A 19332-nucleotide genomic window follows, 5' to 3' on the forward strand; every position below is an offset into this window, starting at 1 on the left:
GTTTTTTATTTGTTAACAAAGTTTGAAATATCCAATAAATTTCGTTCCACTTCATGATTGTGTCCCACTTGTTGTTGATTCTTCACAAAAAATTACAGTTTTATATCTTTATGTTTGAAGCCTGAAATGTGGCAAAAGGTCGAAAAAAGTTCAAGGGGGCCAAATACTTTCGCAAGGCACTGTATATATATATATATATATATATATATATATATATATATTTTTAAGCAAAGACTTTGGAGAATAAAATGGCGGTCATTGCAATATTTTTTGTCACGCGGTATTTGCGCAGCGGTCTTTCAAACGCCATTTTTTTTTAAAAAAAAATTACGAAAAAAACACATTTCACTGCATTTAAAAAAAACTAAACAGTAAAGTTAGCCCATTTTTTTGTATATTGTGAAAGATGATGTCACGCCGAGTAAATAGATACCCAACACGTTATGGTTTAAAATTGCGCACACCCACGGAATGGCGACAAACAATGGTCAATATAGATCTCCATAGGCGACGCTTTAAAAATTTTTAACGGTTACCAGTTTAGAGTTAGAGTGTAGCTCTTTTTTTTTTTAATTATTGCTCACGCTCTGACGATCGCGGCAATACCTCACACGTGTGGTTTGAACAGTGATTTCATTTGCGGCGCGACTTCCATATACGTTTTCTTACGAGCGCAAGCTAATGACGACGGGGGCAGGTACATTTTTTTTTTTCCTATTTATTTATTTATTTTTTATTTTAACACAGGTTTAAAAAAAAAAAAAATCTGATCACTTTTATTGCTGTCACAAGCAATGTAAACATCCCTTGTGACAGCAATATGCAGTGACAGGTACACTTTATGGAGGGTCTAAAAGACCCCAAACCCCTCCACTACACTTCCATGTATTCAAAACGCCGAAAACTGCATTTTTGAATACAGTAGTTTTTTGAATCTGCCGCCTTTAGCAGCAGAGTAACCCGGAAGTGACGTCATGGACGCCGCCTCCGGGTTACGTCATCGGAGACCCGATCAAAGCCGCTTCCGGCTTTAATCGGGACTCCATCCAGCCGGCGGATTTGCCCGGGCAAAGCTGTGGAAGGCGGCGGAAGGGGGGGGGGTGGCTACGTTACGGCCGGAGAGCCGACAGCAGGCTCTAAAAAATGGTAACGGGGTGATGCCTCTAGCTAGAGGCATCATCCCGGTATAACCACGCAAAGTCTGCCAACGTAGGTCTACATCGCTGTTCGTAAAGTGGTTAAGTTGTGGTTAACTTGTGTTTATATGGATGTTGAACTGATAAAGGGAAATGTTGACTATTTAGGTGGATCTCTAGCTTGGTCCCCTTTTTTAATGGCTACCATCAAGTACATACATTTGTGGGGAGGTGCAGCATGGTGTGGTGGAAGTGAACACTCAGAGTCCAGTTGCAGAAATGAAACTGTATTGTAATTAAAGCGGAGTTCCACCCTGGTTATACATTTTTTTACAAAAATACCCCCGGGACAGTCAGGGCTAGCACATTCCACAATGGCTAGCCTCTGATCTGTCCCGGTTGCACTTACCTTTCAGGAGAAATACTTACCTTGAAATTGTCTTCTCCAGCGCTGCCATCTCAGGTGTGGGCAGCTTGAAGCCAGCACGATCCTCTTCCGCGTCCTCTTCGGTCCTCTTCCTCCTTCTTCGGTCCCACGATGCACTGCACCGGCCCCGACGTCACTTCCGGGTCGCGCGCGTCATCCCTCCACAGCTTCTGGGCATGCCCAGAAGCTGTTTAGAAGGGAATGACGCGCGCGCCCCGGAACTGACGTCGGGGCCGGTGCAGGCGCAATGATTCCTGGGAGCGATGACGTTCAGCTCCCAGGAATCATTGCAAAAGCCAGGAAGTGACGAATCGCCGTGGCCGCCGAGGGGAGGAAGAAGGAAGTAAGGTGAGTATATTTTCTCTAAAAGGTAAGTGAAAAAAAAAAAAATTGCGATTATCCATTTGTTTTTCAGGTGACCGGGAGCGAGAAGATGGAGGTAAGTATCAATTTCGGGTGGAACTCCGCTTTAAAGGAGATGTACAGCTAAAGCTCATTTGGCTGAACATCTCCTATGGATCACAGGAGTGCAGTGCGTTCTGCACAGGGCTGGGACAAGGGGTGGGCAGGAGGAGCGGCTGCTCTGGGCACAATGGTTTATTGCAGGGATGAGGGCGCTCTGACCCTAACCCTAAGGAAAGGAGGGGGGCGCAGTTTGGCATCTTTGGATGACCTTGTCCCGGCACTGGTTCTGCACTCCTGTGAGCTGTTTTCAGCAGAGAGTGGGCTGAAGTCCGCTCTCTGCTGACGTCACAGATGTCGGTGCAGGCACCGCCTCATCATGACCACAGAGTCAGGATCTGCCAGGTGCCTGGATCGACACCCGGTTTTGCCCCTTATGAGGCAAAATACATATAGCACTCGGCTCCCTGTTTCTAAGAGTTTTCTAACCCTAATTATGAGTACTGACCTGCCCCCTTCCTCTCCTGCCATGGCCGATTCAACAACAGCTTTAATGGAGATGGCTGATTCATAGTTGCACTTTCCTGAGACGCTTTCCTGAGACGAGCAATGGCAAGGGGAATGCAGAAGAAGGTGGGACCTGTCAGCCTTAGCATTCCTCTTGCTGTTGCTCGATATGTTGCCTCCTCACCCCCAATTTAAAACCCTAAAAGCCCGCACCACCACAGCACAACCACATGCATTGCATGTGTTTGCAGGTTGACTGCGGCATGGCCCCATTCCCTTGAACAGGTTGTATTTTGAGGGCAGTATTGCGGGGGTATATGCTGCGCTGTGCAGTAGATTGCAACCCTGTCTGGCTGCCTTTGCAGCTTAAAGCTCAACTCCAGGAAATCAGAACATTCCTTCATGCAGTGTGGCATGGGTTGCTCAATGTGGTCTAGGAGCCATAGAAAAGATTTTCCTACCTGATCCTCCACCCCTTTGCTCTACTAGACTGGCCCTCTCAGTGTCTTCTGCCCCATGCCCCTATGATCTAAGGTCCTGATGTCATGGTCCATAGCCCTGCATTGGAAGCTATGATGCTGAGGGACATTTCTCCACTGGCGCATTGAGGGGGGTACCATCTGCTGGGGGATGAGGTATGTAAAAGTGGTCTTATTGTCCCCTACACCTAAACAAGCAGTTAACCCTTGCAGTGAGGCAAACCCCACTGCAAGGAGCAATTTTCTGGAGTTGGGCTTGAAAGGGGGGCAGTTTTAGGGTGGTAAAAATGTGCCCCACTGCTTTTTTTTTTTTTTTTTGCTGCTTCCAAGTGTAAACTTAGGCTTAGTAAATTCTCCCCAGTTATTCAAATGGTATGCCAGTCAAGTCACATGATCAAATTGGATTATGCTGAGGACAACTCGGCAAATCTATTGAAACAAGACACATAACAGAAATACAATCTGGCAGCAGTTGAAGATAAATACATTGACTTATTTCTATTGATTGACATTTCTTCATAAACATAATTGTTTATCACTTTCCTCCAGATGCACACTTTAATGATTGTCTGCCGATAATTATTACAGTGTATTGTAAGCCTGTTTTGCCAGATGTAATTATTGTAGATCTTCTCTAAGGGCTTATTTACATGTCTGAGCATAAAGAAGAATTACAGATATGTTATGCATAGTTAATGTATACTCCATACCTGTAATAACAATAATAATAATATAATAATATAGTAAAATAATAATAATGCTGTGGGGATTTACTATCTGCTGCTAGAGAGATTGAGCCATTTAGGAATCAACCACACATCCATCCAGTAGCCTTATTGCTGCCTGCAGGCTTGACAGGGACTAGTCTCATGTACATCAGCAGTGCCATTGGGCTCCAACGTTAGCCGGCTGAAGAGAGTTAGGACTAAAGACTGTCTCTTTACAGTTGCTACACATAGACCTTCAGCTATTGCTTATGCTATAAGGTGCCTTTTAGACCCGGTTCACACTACTCCGTCTTGGAATGTGACTTGTGCGACCTCAAGTCGCCCCAAGTCGCTTGTCATTACAAATACAATGTAAATGAATGACAGCCGTCTTAATATGCACTACTGAAGTCGCTCCGACTTCAGAAAAGGTTCCTGTACTACTTCAAGGCGACCTCTATCCGACTTGTGTACATAGACTTCAATGGGAGTCGCCTCTAAGTCGGATCCTTATCTATTTTCAAGCGACTGTGATCAGACTTTCCAGGAAGAAGAAAAAGATTACCCAGGCATTCCCCACAGACAAAGCTGCCTATCATTTAAGTAGTGCAAAAGTCGCGCTAAAGTCATGCCAAAAAGTCGCTCCTTCATGGGGCGACTTTCTGGTCGCGGTAGTGTGTACCGGCTCTTAGGGGACATTGCAACATATCCCAGCCATTCTTCTATAGCAGGGATCCTCAAACTACGGCCCTCCAGCTGTTGCAGAACTACATGTCCCATGAGGCATTGTAAAACTCTGACATTCACAGACATGACTAGGCATATTGGGTATGATGGGAATTGTGTTTCCAGAACAACTGGAGGGCCAGAGTTTGAAGACACCCATTCTATAGTGTACTCTAGACTAGTTATAGTATTAATATTCACTTTGCAGTTAATGCTTATATGCACTCTTTATTGCTGACTTTGCTGATTTATCAGTTAACCCCAAACTCAATTCAAAGCTACCTTGGCATAGTGATTATACTGTCTAGTTGACTGTGTCTGAACCCATCTTCTGTGTGTTAATTTATGCTCAAACCACCATTTATTCTAACCAGAGGCGTAACTAGAAACCTTCAGGGCCCCGATGCAGGAAACGATGAAGGGCCCCCCAGACCCCTGGCCGGGGCCCTTCCCTTCAAGCCCGGGGCTCTTCCCACTAATCCTGGGGCTCGTTGCATGGCCTTTTATTATGGTCCCGCAGCAGGATCCTTTCACAAGTTCTGCAGTGGGCCCCCTTCCTGTAATCTTGGGGCCTCCCCACAGTGGTGCAATGCCAGGGCCCGGTAGCAAGTGTGACCTTTGATATCCTGGAAGTTCACCCACTGGTTTGCTACCGGGCCCCCTGGAGCATGGGGCCCGGTAGCAATTGCAACCCCTGCAACCCCTGTAGTTACGCCCCTGATTCTAACACATACTACATTGAGTTAATTTACCATTTACAATGTATCTATTTCTTGGTGCTAATTAGCAGCTGAGTTAAAGGCACCTATACTCATGTTCTAATAAGTGTTTGCAGTAACTTTTATTAAACCAGGTATGTGAGAGCGGCTGAGGGTGTTCTTGTAGTCTAGGGGCAGAACAGAGAACCCAAATGACCATGCATTACCTGTGGGGGTAGGCTACACGTACACTTCAGCGATGGTTGCATGGCACTTCTCAGTGCAGGTTTTCTATTGGTGACAAAAGTGGGGCAAGGATGCAATTATGTTACAACAATTAAAAGAGTGATGGAAGAGCGTTGCCCTGCCAGGGTCTAGAAAGCTATTTTGACCCAGAATTATCAATCAGATGGGTTGAGGGGCCCCAGGGAGCTTCTGAGTTTTCTAGGATGCTTTTCAGTTTTTCTCAGGGTTTTCTAAAGACTAAAGTCCATTTTGGGACCTGGAGCCTGGAGACTTCTTAGTGATCTGGGTGGGATGAAATCTCCAATCCTGGGTCCAGGTATTCAGAATAGCCAGTATACTAATTGGTCAGGTGTGTGCTGGGCTTTTGAAGGACCTGACCATGGTTCTGGGCTCCACCCCAGCAGGCAGGAGGTCTGGCCCAGGAGTCAGGGCTCTTTCACACAGGCGATCCGATCAGATCCGCCTGTCAGTTTTTTAGGCGGATCTGATCGGATCCTCCATGCAGCTCTATGGGGCAGCGGGTGTCAGCGGAGACACCTCCACTGACACCTGCTGCCATCCGTATCCGATCCTGTCTGTGAAATCTGGACGGATGGAAACCCTATTTTTCCATCCGTTCAGTAATCGGATTGGATCGGATTAGAGCGGACAGGCGGTCCACTCTCATCCGATCCCCCATAGAGGGCAGCGGGGGCTGAGACACCTCCCTCTCCGCACTGCAAGCGGAGACAGAGCTGTCATCCGCCGGCTCAGCGGGGATCGCGGATCAATCCCCGCTGAGCAACACGGATCCGCCTACAGAGCGGACCGTGTGAAAGAGGCCTTAGGAGGATTCCACGTAGAGCCAGTGAAGCACGAGGCTGCTGGCTGTGTGCACCAAGTTGGTCAGTGAACAGTCTGTAGGAGACAGACAAGGACCTGCAGTGTAAGGCCAGAGTTGCAGTACAGCAAGTACCAGCCACAAGAGCTGAATTTTGTTTATTTTGAAGGAGAAGAAATGCTGAAAATCCCTGCAAAGGGAAACCTATGTTTGTTTTTCTGAACTTTCTTAACCACTTGCCGACCGCCCGCCGCAGGCTCGGCTGCGCAAAATGACGTAGCCCTACATCAGTTGCGCACATGGTGCTGGGCAGCGGGGACTCCGATCCATGGGACCGTCAGCCGCGATTGCCGCCGGGCACCCGCGATCGCTCCCCACTGAGAGAGAAGGACGATCAGCTGTTGTAAACACAGCTGACCGTTCTTCTTTCTGAAATGATCACAGAGCTCCTGTGATCCTTCTATATAGGAACCCAGGTATCTGTGGCCATTTTACAAGCCCATCCCCCATACGGTTATAAAACACTGCGTAGGCTCACATTTAACCCTTTGATCACCACTGTGTTAACCCCTTCCCTGCCAGTGTCATTATTACAGTAACAGTGTATATTTTTAGCACTGATTACTGTAGTAATGTCACTGGTCCCCCCAAAAGTGTCAAAAATGTCAGTTAGGGGTCCAATTCGTCCGCTGCAATGTCGCAGCCTTGCTAAAAATCGCAGATCGCCACCATTACTAGTAAAAAAAAATAAAAAATGACATAAATCTTTCCCCTAGTTTGTAGACGCGATAACTTTTGCGCAAACCAATCAAAATACACTTATTGCGATTTTTTTGTTTTTTTACCAAAAATATGTAGCAGAATACAAATTAGCCTAAAAGGATGAAAAATTTAGATTTTTGATTTTTTTTTTTCGGGAATGTTATATAGCAGAATGTGAACAATGTTGTTTTTTTTTTTTTCAGAATTGACGCTCTTTTTTTGTTTATAGCGCAAAAAATAAAAATTGCACTGGTGATCAAATACCACCAAAAGAAATCTCTATTTGTGAGAAAAAAAAGGGCATCAATTTTATGTCGGTCTTGTGTCGCAAGACCGCGCAATTTTCTGTTAAGATAAAGCAGTGCCGAATCGCAAAAAATGGCCTGGTCATTAAGGGGGAAAATCTTTCTGGTCCAGTACTAGTTAATAAAAATGGGCAAGAAAAACCCTTAAAAAGAAGACAAGCGAGTGGTGGTGTCCTTAAATGCTCTACCTTTGTTGCTAGTTCTAACAAGAGATACATTTAAACAAGAATAAACTTTGATGCATTGTGTAACTGTGGATAAGTTGTACTTTGACTTTTAGTCTCGGATCACACTAGGTCGCTCCGACTTCGGGGGCGACCTGTGAAGTCGCGTGCACCGCGACTTCGGCGCAACTTGCACGGACTTCATATAATGAATGTCTATGCAAGTCGCTCCGAGGTTGCCCCGAAGTAGTACAGGACCCTTTCTCTAAGTCGGAGCGACTTGTGTCGCTCCTATTAGAACGGGTCCTGTAGCACTGCATGGACTGCGACGGACCGCGACTTGTCAGGCTGACAAGTCGCCTGACAAGTCGAGGTAGTGTGAATGGACACTTATCTATTTAATCTGCTCCTCCAAATCTCCTGTAGAGGGGGTGAGTTTATTGAATGGTTTGAATATATGGAGCTTGAGGATGAGCAGATAAGATTATTGTGGGAGGTCCATGTGATTTATTATATTCCTTATGCCTAAAAAAAAAAAAAAAAAAAAATGGGGGATGATGTGCGCCAATTGTTTTTGTTAGAATGTTTGTTGGCCACTATTCATAGTCTCCTTTTTAAAGCCTGTGTCGCAGGGTGACAACACAGGAGAGTGGCTGGGAGACAGGGACAGAGTGTTGTCACCCTGTAATAGGAAGTGCTGAATAAGGATCATCATGGAAAGATCACCATGATGAGCTTTTTCAGCACTTCCTGTTACAGGGTGACAACCTGTAACAAGGGTAAGCTTGGGTTCAGGCTGAAACTTGAAGTTAGCTGTCATTGCTGGGCCAATCCGCTGCATGATACAAAGAGTCAGAGATGCACGTGACATCATTGACCTAATATGGGACCCCTAGTTCAAATCCCAGTTAAGGCACTTCCTGCAAGGAGTAAGCTTGTTCTCCCTGTGCTTGCGTGGGTTTCCTCCAGGTGAACAACTGCATGCAGCAAAGTGGTATGGCATTTACAGGGTTAAAACAGGGGTATCGCATATTGCCTCCTCACATCCTGTCAAAAGACTCCGCAAAGCAACCCAGTGAATATCGCTTTTCAGAGGGATGCACGTCTAAGCCCAGCATCACTTAGAAGGCAAAAATGTAATGTGATAGTTGGGCAAGCGTCCTGTTCTGATGAAGTTCTCTCTTTTTTTTTTCTTGCACAGAATAAGTTACAAGACTGCATACCGGCGAGGCCTGAGAACCATGTACCGGCGGAGGTCACAGTGCTGCCCCGGATACTATGAAAGTGGAGACTTCTGTGTCCGTATGTATCATTCTTCTTCTATCCATACAGATCTAAGGATGTAGAGTGTTGGAATGCCTTATTTTCTATTATATAAATATAATATACTCAAATTTATATCTATCTATCTATCTTATATATATATATATATATATATATATATATATACTCTATATTTATGAATATATATACTGTATATGAAAGATCGACCGATATCGGTTTTTCGTTGCTGATATCGATATTTTGGCCATTGCATATCGGTAGCGGCCGATATGGGCCAATATTTTGTACATTTAAGGTTTTGAAAAATAAAGATAATTTTTGAAACAAATCTGGTACTGAACATGTGGGGGAGGTCTTTTAGCTGTAATGTGCGGTCTTACCTTCCCTCCCTGCCTGCCAGGAATCCTGTGTGAACCTAGTTTAGTGTTATTAAAAACCTAGAATCCACTTTATTAGTGTTTTATATAATGTCTAGTGTGTGTTTTTTTAATAGAATAGTGGGAAATACCTTAATTACATCGCTGCTCCGGACTCTCCTCGCTAATCTTCCACTCTGCTCTTTTCTCCTCTCATAGCTGTCAGAGGAGAATCTCACCCCCTCCCCTCTGCAGTGTACATAGAAGCATCGGATATTAGATTACAATAGTGTGAAATATCTTCATTACATCGCTGCTCTGGACTCTCCTCGCTAATCTCCCACTCTGCTGTTTTCTCCTCTCAGCTGTCAGAGGAGAATCTGAACCCCCTCCCCTCTGCAGTGTACATAGAAGCACCGGGTATTAGATTAGAATAGTGTGAAATACCTTCATTACATCGCTGCTCTGGAGTCTCCTCGCAAATCTCCCACTCTGCTCTTTTCTCCTCTCATAGCTGTCAGAGGAGAATCTCACCCCCTCCCCTTTGCAGTGTACACAGAAGCGCCGGGTATTAGATTAGAAAAGTGTGAAATACCTTCATTACATCGCTGCTCCGGACTCAGCTAACCTCCCTCTCTGCTGTCCTTCTCTCCTCCCCCACTGACAGCTGGGGGTCACGGAAGGGCCAAGCGGCGATGTAATGAAGGTATTTCACACTATTAGATTACAAAAACACACACTGGACATTATATAAAACACTAATACAGTGGATGCTAGGATTTTACATACACTAATATTGCATAGAGTAATATCGGCAATATGGGTAACCTCCAGGGCCGATACCAATATATCGGGGAAAGTGCATATCAGCCCTCCATATATCGGTCTTGCCAATAATCCAATAATCGGTCGATCCCTACTGTATATACATGCACACAATGTGCAGCCATAATATTATGACCACCCACACCCACCATAACCCATTGAGGTATGGACTCCACTAGACCTCTGAAGGTACGCTGTGATGTCTGGTACCAAGCCATCAGTAGCAGATCCTTTAAAGTGGAAGTTCAGGCAAAATCTAACTAACGCTAAACCTGCTCTCTGCCACATTCTAAACCTAATATGCCTAGCCCTGTAAAGCAAAAATCGTTATACTTACCTTTTCTGTAGCCGATCCGGTCCGGTCCCAGCATCAGCTGTCAGCGGCAGGTTTAGCGTGGAGGTGGGTGCAGGAGAGGCAGCTGACAGTGAAAGCCACATAGTAACTCTATGGGTGACGTCACTTCCCAGCCATTTCATAACCGTTATCGGTTCTCTCCTGCAAACAGCTTCTGCTGCTGGAGCCTGAAGAGCGATTTTTGCTTTACAGGGATAAATAGATTATGTTTAGAATGTGGCAGAGAGCAGGTTTTGAGTTTGTTCGTTAGTTTTTGCCTGGACTTACACTTTAACCACTCTACAACCGCTCACAGTAATACTACTGCGGCAGAGTGGTTCGTTATCGTCCAGCGACGTAGTATTAACGTCGTTGGACACTCCCCCTTCTGGGCGGCGCTTGCGCGCCGCCGGAGGCTCGCTCCCGCTGTTTTCATTCACAGCGGGAGTCGGGCCAGGGGAGGAGCAGCGGCGATCGCCGCTGCTCTTACCCGATCGTCGGGGATCGAGTCTGGAGATCCGCCCACTGTGTGTAAACACAGCGGGCGGATCTCCATAGTGACAGGGAGTGACAGATCGGACTGTTCAGCATAGCTGGACATCCGATCTGTCCATGACTCACTCAGTCACCTCCCCCCCTACACGTCAGTAAGCACCAGGCATACATTAACCCCTCCCTCTCCAATAAAATTAACCCCTTCCCTGCCAGTGTCATTTTTACAGTAAGTGCATATTTATAGCACTGATTACTGCAGTAATGTCACTGGTACCCCCAAAAGTGTCAAAAATGTCAGTCAAGGGTCTGATCTGTCCGCCGCAATGTCGCAGTCCCACAAAAAAAATCGCAGATCGCCGCCATTACGCGTTAAAAAAAAACCACCAAAAATGACAGAAATCTTTCCCTTTGTTAGTAAACGCAATAACTTTTGCGCAAACCAATCAAAATACGCTTATTGCGATTTTTTTTACCAAACATATGTAGCATAAAACAAATTGGCCAAAAATTTTTTAAAAAATTGGTTTTTACATCTTTTTTGGGGGGAATTTCATATAAAAAAATGTTAAAAATATTGTTATTTTTTCAAAATAAACGCTCTTTTTTGTTTATAGCGCAAAAAGTAAAAATCGCACAGGTGATCAAATACCACCAAAAGAAAGCTCTGTTTGTGGGAAAAAAAGGACGTAAATTTCGTTTGGGTACGGCGTCGCACGACCGCGCAATTGTCAGTTGAAGTCGCACAGCGCCGAATCGCAAAAAGTGGCCTGGACGGAAGACAGCAAAATCCTCCGGTGGTAAAGTGGTTAAGTCCTGTAAGTTGTGAGGTGAGGCCTCCATGGATCGGACTTGTTTCCCCAGTTCATCCCACATATGCTCAATTGGGTTGAGATCTGGAGAATTTGGAGGCCAAGCCAACACCTCAAACTCGTTGTTGTGTTGCTCAAACCATTCTTGAATTTATCAGACCAGACCACCTTATTCCATTGCTCCATGGTCCAGTTCTGATGCTCAAGTACCCATTGTAGTTGCTTTTGGTTGTGGACACGGGTCAGCATGACTACTGTGACCAGTCTGCAGCAATGCAGCCACATATACAACAAACTGCAATGCTCTGTGTGTTCTGACACCCTTCTTTTAGAACCAGCTTTCACTTTTTTAGCAGTTGAGCTCCAGTAGCTCTTCTATCGGATCAGACTAAACGGGCCAGCCTTCCTCTCCCCACCTCCGTGAATGAGCCTTCCCTCCCCACCTCCATCACTGAGCCTGCCCTCCCCACCTCCATCAATGAGCCTTCACTTCCCAACCCCATCAATGAGCCTTGGCTGCCCATGACCGTGTTGGTCCCCACCTCCATCAATAAGCCCCCCCCCCCAATAAGTCTTCTCAACCCACCTCGATCAATGTGCCTCCCTCCCCACATGCATCAATGAGCCTCCCCCCCCCACCTCCATCAATGAGCCTTCACTTCCCAACCCCATCAATGAGCCTTGGCTGCCCATGACTGTGTTGGTCTCCACCTCCATCAATGAGCCCCCCCCACCTCCATCAATGAGCCTTCCCTCCCCACCTCTATCAATAAGTCTTCTTTCCCCACCTCCATCAATAATCTTCCCTCCCCACATGCATTAATGAGCCTCCCCCCCCCCACCTCCATCAATGAGCCTTCACTTCCCACTTCCATCAATAAGCCTTGGCCGCCCATGACCGTGTTTGTCCCCACCTCCATCAATGAGCCTTCCCTCCCCACCTCCATCAATGAGCCTTCCCTCCCCACCTCCATCAATGAGCCTTCCCTCCCCACCTCCATCAATGAGCCTTCCCTCCCCACCTCCATCAGTGAGCCTTCCCCCCCACCTCCATCAATGAGCCTTCACTTTCCCACCTCCATCAATGAGCCCCCCTCACCTCCATCAATGAGCCTTCACTTTCCCACCTCCATCAATGAGCCCCCCCTCACCTCCATCAATGAGCCTTCACTTTCCCACCTCCATCAATGAGCCCCCCCTCACCTCCATCAATGAGCCTTCACTTTCCCACCTCCATTAATGAGTCCCCCCCCTCCCACCTCCATCAATGAGTCTTCTTTCCCCACCTCCATCAGTGAGCCTTCCCTCCCCCACCTCCATCAATGTTTTCCCTCCCCCACCTCCATCAATGAGCCTTCCCTCCCCACCTCCATCAATGAGGTTTCCCTCCCCACCTCCATCAATAAGCCTTCACTTGCCACCTCCATCAGTGAGCATTGACCGCCCATGACCATGTCGCAGTTTTACTTCCTTGGACCACTCTTGGTCAGTCCTGACCACTACAACCCGTGAACATCCCACAAGAGCTGCAGTTTTGTAGTTGATCTGACCAAATCATCTCTCTATTACAATTTGGCCCTTTGAAGTTGCTTTTATCCTTACACTTGCCCATTTTTATGCTTTTAACACATCAACTTCATAGACAACATGTGCACTTGCTCCCAAATACATCCCACCCACTTTCAGGTACCAATGTAAACAAGATAATCAATTCTATTCACTTTACCTGGCAGTGGTCATAATGTTATGGCTGATCGGTGTATAATTCCTAGGACTATGTCATGCGGGATCGCTACTCCACCACCATCCAGAGTGAAGATCTAACATGCGTGTGATGTATAGTATGTCATGCTTCGTCACCTCTCGTCAGTCATTGTGAAATGCCACCTGTGCTATGGTGGACTGCCCAGGATTATGGTGATGATCGGCTTGTATTATAGAGAAGGATCATGAAGTATCTAAACATTTTGTGTTGAAGTAACAAGCCTAGACGTGTGTGTCAGCTCTGAGTCCTATGGATTACACTGAGTAATATTTCAGCCCTGGATTATATTGGTTGCAAAGTGTTGTGTTACATTGTTTGTAGTGCAAAGTACTGCAGCTCTGGATTCAGAGGAGTAACTAGAACCTTCAGGGCCCCGGTGCAAGAAACCATGAAGGGCCTCCCAGACTCCTTCCCTACAAGCCTGGGGCTCTTTTCACTGATCCTGGGGCCCTTTACACTCATTGGGGGGCCCTTTATTACGGTCCCGCAGCGGGACCCTTTCACAAGTTCTGCAGTGGGCTCCCTTCCTGCCATCTTGGGGCCCCACCACGGTGGTGGAATGCCAGGGACCGGTTGCAAGTGTGACCTTTGCGATCCTGGAAGTTCACCCACTGGTGTCAGTAGTCTTTTTTTTTTTTTGGTACTTTAATTGTATTATTTTTTATCATTTTATTTTATTTTTTTACAATGTCACTGACTATGACTCTGTCCCAGAGGCGTAACTAGAACCTTCAGGGCCCAGGTGCAAGAAACCATGAAGCCCCCCCCCCCCCCCCGGACCCCTGGTCTCTGCTAAACCCGGAAGTTGAGAGTAACAGTAATGTCACCTCCATTGCGCATTGGAACGCACGCCAGGAACGCACGCCGGACCGCTGCCATGCTACAAAGGTAAACCAGGAAGGATATCGGAGAGTATCAGGACACTGCAGACCCTGCACCCCCGATCCCACTACTACCTATAGCAACCAATGCGCATTGCCCTGTGCCAGGTGGGCAAAACAATAAGTAAGCAGCCAATTTTTATGATTTGATTTAATACAATAAATACAGTATTACACTATTTTGGCTTCATATTTGTCTCCCTGCATATGGCCTTAATATAAACCTACGAAAGGTAATTAATGGAGGAGTGAGGAGAAGGAGGATAATATTTCCCAAATCATCTTTAATTTTGTTGGAAAACCTTAAAAATAATTAAGGTGGAGTAAAGGAGTTCCAATGGTCTGATCCACCTAAGGAAATCGGATCACAGGCGTTTGAGGTCTGTGTACCTACCAGGATCTGGTAAGAGGAATCGATTATCACCCTTACTCACTGGAGCACCTGATCTATAGAAAATAATTCCTACACTATTTTGCATGAACTGTCTGGATCACAGTCCACCTTTGAAGCACCATTGAAGCACAATACATATTTTATACATTTTTTTGCCAATTTATTTATTTATTCACAGAGCAATGTATTCATATGTATGATATTGGGACTTTTTGAAGATACAATAAGTGTACTACTATTATCAAGCACTTTAATGGTAACATATTTATATATATTGCACTGTTCAGCACTTTATAAGATTTTTTTGCACTGCACAGTACACTTTCTTGTCACTAGCACTTCATTATATATAGAGAATATCTATAGTGATTTTGTTTTGCCCCCTTAATGACTAGGCCATATTTTGCGATTCGGCACTGTGTTAATTTAACGGACAATTGTGCGGTCGTGCGACGCTGTACCTAAATAAAATTGATGTCCTTTTTTTCCAAAAAGCTTTCTTTTGGTGGTATTTGATCACCTCTGCGATTTTTATTTTTTGCGCTATAAACAAAAAAAGAGCGACAATTCTGAAAAAAAAAAAAATATTTTTCACATTCTTTTTATATGACATTCTCAGAAAAAAAAATTAAAAAATCAAAATTTTTCATAATTTTAGGCCAATTTGTTTTCTGCTACATATTTTCGGTAAAAAAAATAGCAATAAGCGTATTTTGATTGGTTTGCGCAAAAGTTATCGTGTCTACAAACTAGGGGAAAGATTTATGTCATTTTTATTGTTTTTTTTTTTTTACTAATAATGGCGGCAATCTGCGATTTTTGCGGGACTGCGACATTGCGGCGGACAGATTGGACCCCTAACTGACATTTTTGACACTTTTGGGGGGACCAGTGACATTACTACAGTAATCAGTGCTAAAAATGTTCACTGTTACTGTACTAATGACACTGGCAGGGAAGGGGTTAACCTAGTGGGTGATCAAGGGGTTAAATGTAAGCCTAGGGGAGTGATTCTAGCTGGGGGGGGTGGCTTGTGAAATGACCATAGAGACCTGTGTTCCTATATAGAAGGATCACAGGCACTCTGTGATCATTCCAGAGAGAAGAATGGTCAGATGTGTTTACAACAGCCGACTGTTCTTCTCTCTCAGCGGGGAGCGATCGCGGGTGTCAGGTGGCAATCGGAGCCACCGGCCCTGTGCATCAGAATCCCCGCCGGCGAGTGGGGGCGGGAGCGCGCAACTGACATAGGTCTACGTCGGTTTGCACAGGAGAGCCTTCAGGGGCAGACTGGCAACCTTCGGCACAGGGGGCAAGTACAAACCAGAGGCCCATGGGGCAGTAACTTGGCCCCCCTCCCACTCTCCCTCTTCCCGGCCTCCTCCTGACCCCCATTCCAGGCTGATGACCTGCTCCAGGTACACTCTAGTGACTGGCTGAATCAAGGTTCCCAACCTGGCCAGCAGGGGACAGTTGGGGGGAGCTGGGACAGCTTGGTTGGGGCTGCCTGGGGGAGGAGAGTCTCCAGTGGAGCATGGAACTGGCCTCTGCTCAGACACAGTTTACACCATCCATGCTGGGGAGGGAGGCCTGCACTTTGTCCTTGTCTTCATCCCGCACTGAGTAGGTCAGTGGTAGGGGTTTTTTACTTCTCTTCACGAGGAATCCTTTAGGCATGTCTGTGGACATCAGAGCGGCCCGGGGGGCAATTGCCCCCCTGCCCCCTGGCCCAGTCCTCCCCTGAGAGCCTTCCTGCCACAGTAAAAAGCATAGTTGCCAACAATTAAACAAAAATTCCAGGGACACTTTGCAGCACAGCTATCAATTAACACACCCACTTCCCTGAAGCTCCGCCCACTCCGCATAATCTTGCCTACTTATCAGATTATAGAGTCTACTCAATATAGAGAGAATTACAGGAAATTAAAAAGGGAATTTCAAACTTAAGACCACAGTAGCAGAGTTGGAATAATTCTCCCATTCAGCTGCACTACTTCTGAGTAACATTTATGGGCAGCCCAATTCCAGGGACAATGTAAATTACCTGGGACAGGCTCCTATTTGCAGGGACTGTCCCAGGAAAAAAGGAACAGTTGGCAAGTATGAAAAAGGCGAGTGGTTGTTGGCAACCGGTTACTATTCAAAGCAAACTCCCCCATCCATCCATGTCTCCATCCTTTATTTTGACGACAGATCACTTTGTAAGTCATTTCTAGCCGCGGCCATCTTAAGTAAGGGCAGATTAATTTACTTCCTGGAATCTGGAAGCCATCTGCCCTTAGCTCAGAAAGGAGGGTGTGCTTAGCTGAAAAAAAGCCCCTCCTCTCCTCCTGGAGACTCCTGAGATGTATGACATCATTAGCCTAGGCATGAAAACCAGGAAGTAACTGAAGAATCATAAAAAAACAAGTAAATCCAATATACTTTTGTTTTTTTTAATTCTTTATTTAATGGTGTGACCAATGTACAGTATAATACTTTTCTATCTTTTTACTAATATTAGCAGCATAAGGATTAAAAATAGTCAATGTTGATCGAGAGTAGCGTTTTATTCTACTGGGTCTCTGCTTTCAGAAAAAGTATACTTTTTTTAGGGGGGGTTTACAGTAATTTATAGCAAAAAATTCAGTTTTTTAGCATGTGTGCAAAACATTAACCACTTTAAAAAAATAGGAGGAAAGAAGGGCTGAGGGGTTTCATTCTATAAGAGGGACGTTTGGAAGCTTTGGTGCCATAGTGTAATGCACTAATGGATCATGCTGATACCTATTTACTAGAACAGCCTTGGATCATACTAATTGTGGTTCAAAGCAGTTCAGCCATTGATTATACTGATTTCAGTGTACGGCAGTCCGTCTTTAGAATACATTAATAAAAGCATATAGAAATGGCTCTGTGAATTATACTGATTGAAGTGTTATGGTGGCACAGCTCTGCATTATGCTTATTGTCCTATATGGGAGTGCAGCCATTTATTACACTGATTGTAGTGTACAGCACTGCGCATATTGATTATACTGATCGGTGATCACTAGCAGGGGCCGTCATTAGAAATTATGTGGGCCCCATACAGCCTACCTGACATTAAAGTTCCAGGCTACCCCAGCAGACTGATATAGAAGAAGAGACCAGAACTTTAACCACTTCCTGCCCAGCCTATAGCGGATTGATGTCCACAAGGTGGATCAGTTATCCTGACTGGGTGACAACGCGGTGATTGGTGGTGCGGTGTGTCGCTCTGACACTCCCCATCTCCGATCTCGGTAAAGAGCCTATGACTAAGGCTCTATACCATGTGATCAGCTGTGTCCAATCACAGCTGTTCCCCATGGAACCAGGGAGTGGCATTTATCAGCTTTTCCTCTATTCGCGTTGACAGGATTCGGGTAGAGGAAAGCCGATCAGTGGCTTTCCTGACGGGGGGTTCTGCACTGATAATCAGCGCATCGATTATCAGTGCAGACCCATCAAGGATGCCCACAAGTGCCCAGCTAAAGTGCTAACCTGTGCCCACCAGGTTTGTCAACCCATGCCCATCAAGGATTTCAATCAGTGCCCCCAGGGATGCCAACCAGTGCCTATTAGGGATGCCAATCAGTGCCCATTAGTAATGCTTGTCAGTGCCTCCTCATCAGTGCCCATCAGTGCCACATATCAGTGTCCATTAGTGCTGCCCATCAGTGCCCATCATTGCCACCTATCAGTGGCAATCAGTGCCGCCTATAAGTGCCAATTAGTACTGCATATCAGTGCCGCCTATCAGTGCCCATCAATGCTGCATATCAGTGCTGCCTATCAGTGTTGCATTATAGCGCCTCATCATCAGTGCCCATCAGTGCCGCCTCATCAGTGCCCATCAGTGCTGCCTAATCAGTGCCAATTAGTGTTGCATATCAGTGCCGCCTATCAGTGCCCATCAATGCTGCATATCAGTGCTGCCTATCAGTGTTGCATTATAGCGACTCATCATCAGTGCCTATCAGTGCAGCCTCATCAGTGCCCATCAGTTCTGCCTCATCAGTGCCCATCAGTGAAGGAGAAATCTTACCTATTTACAAAATTTTATAACAGAAACAAAGAAAGACGACTTTTTTTTTTTAAATAATTTCGGTCTTGTTTAGCAAAGAATAAAAAAAACCCAGTGGTGATCAAATACCACCAAAAGAAAGCTCTCTTTGTGGAAAAATAAATGATAAAAGTTTCATATGAATACAGCATTGCGTGACCGCGCAATTGTCATTCAAAATGCAACAGCACTGAAAGCTGAAAATTGGCCTGGGCAGGAAGGGGGTGTAAAGTGCCCGGTAGTGGTTAAAGCGGTATTAAACCCAAATACAAAAATGTAAAATTGTGCAGCTTACCAATCTTTAGATGCGATGTGTACCGTACGATTGCAATACCATTGCACAGAGCAGGTAAGTAAAACACGTTTATTATTTTAGAAAAAAAAAAAAAAAAACTTAAGCTTTACAACTGCTTTTTAGAAACAAAGTTTCAATCTTGATATGAATTTTGGAAATATTTCAAATAAATTGATACGCATCGAGGAGGCATTGATAGTAAATTGCACACCACAGGGATGCAGGAGATATACGGGGGTACTGACACACACCAGGAAGTATCAAGGTAGAACATTTTATAAAGTTGGGGAACACTGCTCCACATTATATATTATAGTTAACTTTCTGTAGACAGGAAACCGTAAACATCTGTAGACCCTCCGCTAAGAAGCAAAATTTGAACAATTCTCTATGGATTTTGGATACTTCAAAGGCTTGTATGAGAAAAAATCAATTTCTCTGACTTTACT

At 45.4% G+C, this 19332-nt stretch overlaps 1 protein-coding gene across 1 annotated transcript in view; it reads left to right on the forward strand.

The window, feature by feature from the left end:
• MEGF11 (multiple EGF like domains 11) overlaps window positions 1-19332 on the forward strand; it is a 1080387-nt gene that overhangs the window by 208544 nt on the left and 852511 nt on the right. Inside the window, exon 4 of the mRNA XM_082255259.1 lies at window positions 8581-8681. Coding sequence (XP_082111385.1) covers window positions 8581-8681 — 101 coding nt within the window. The remainder of the gene's footprint in view (window positions 1-8580; window positions 8682-19332) is intronic.

The sequence above is a fragment of the Pelophylax lessonae genome (assembly GCF_965119305.1).
Source record: "Pelophylax lessonae genome assembly, chromosome: 4".
In the NCBI taxonomy this organism is placed as follows: domain Eukaryota; kingdom Metazoa; phylum Chordata; class Amphibia; order Anura; family Ranidae; genus Pelophylax; species Pelophylax lessonae.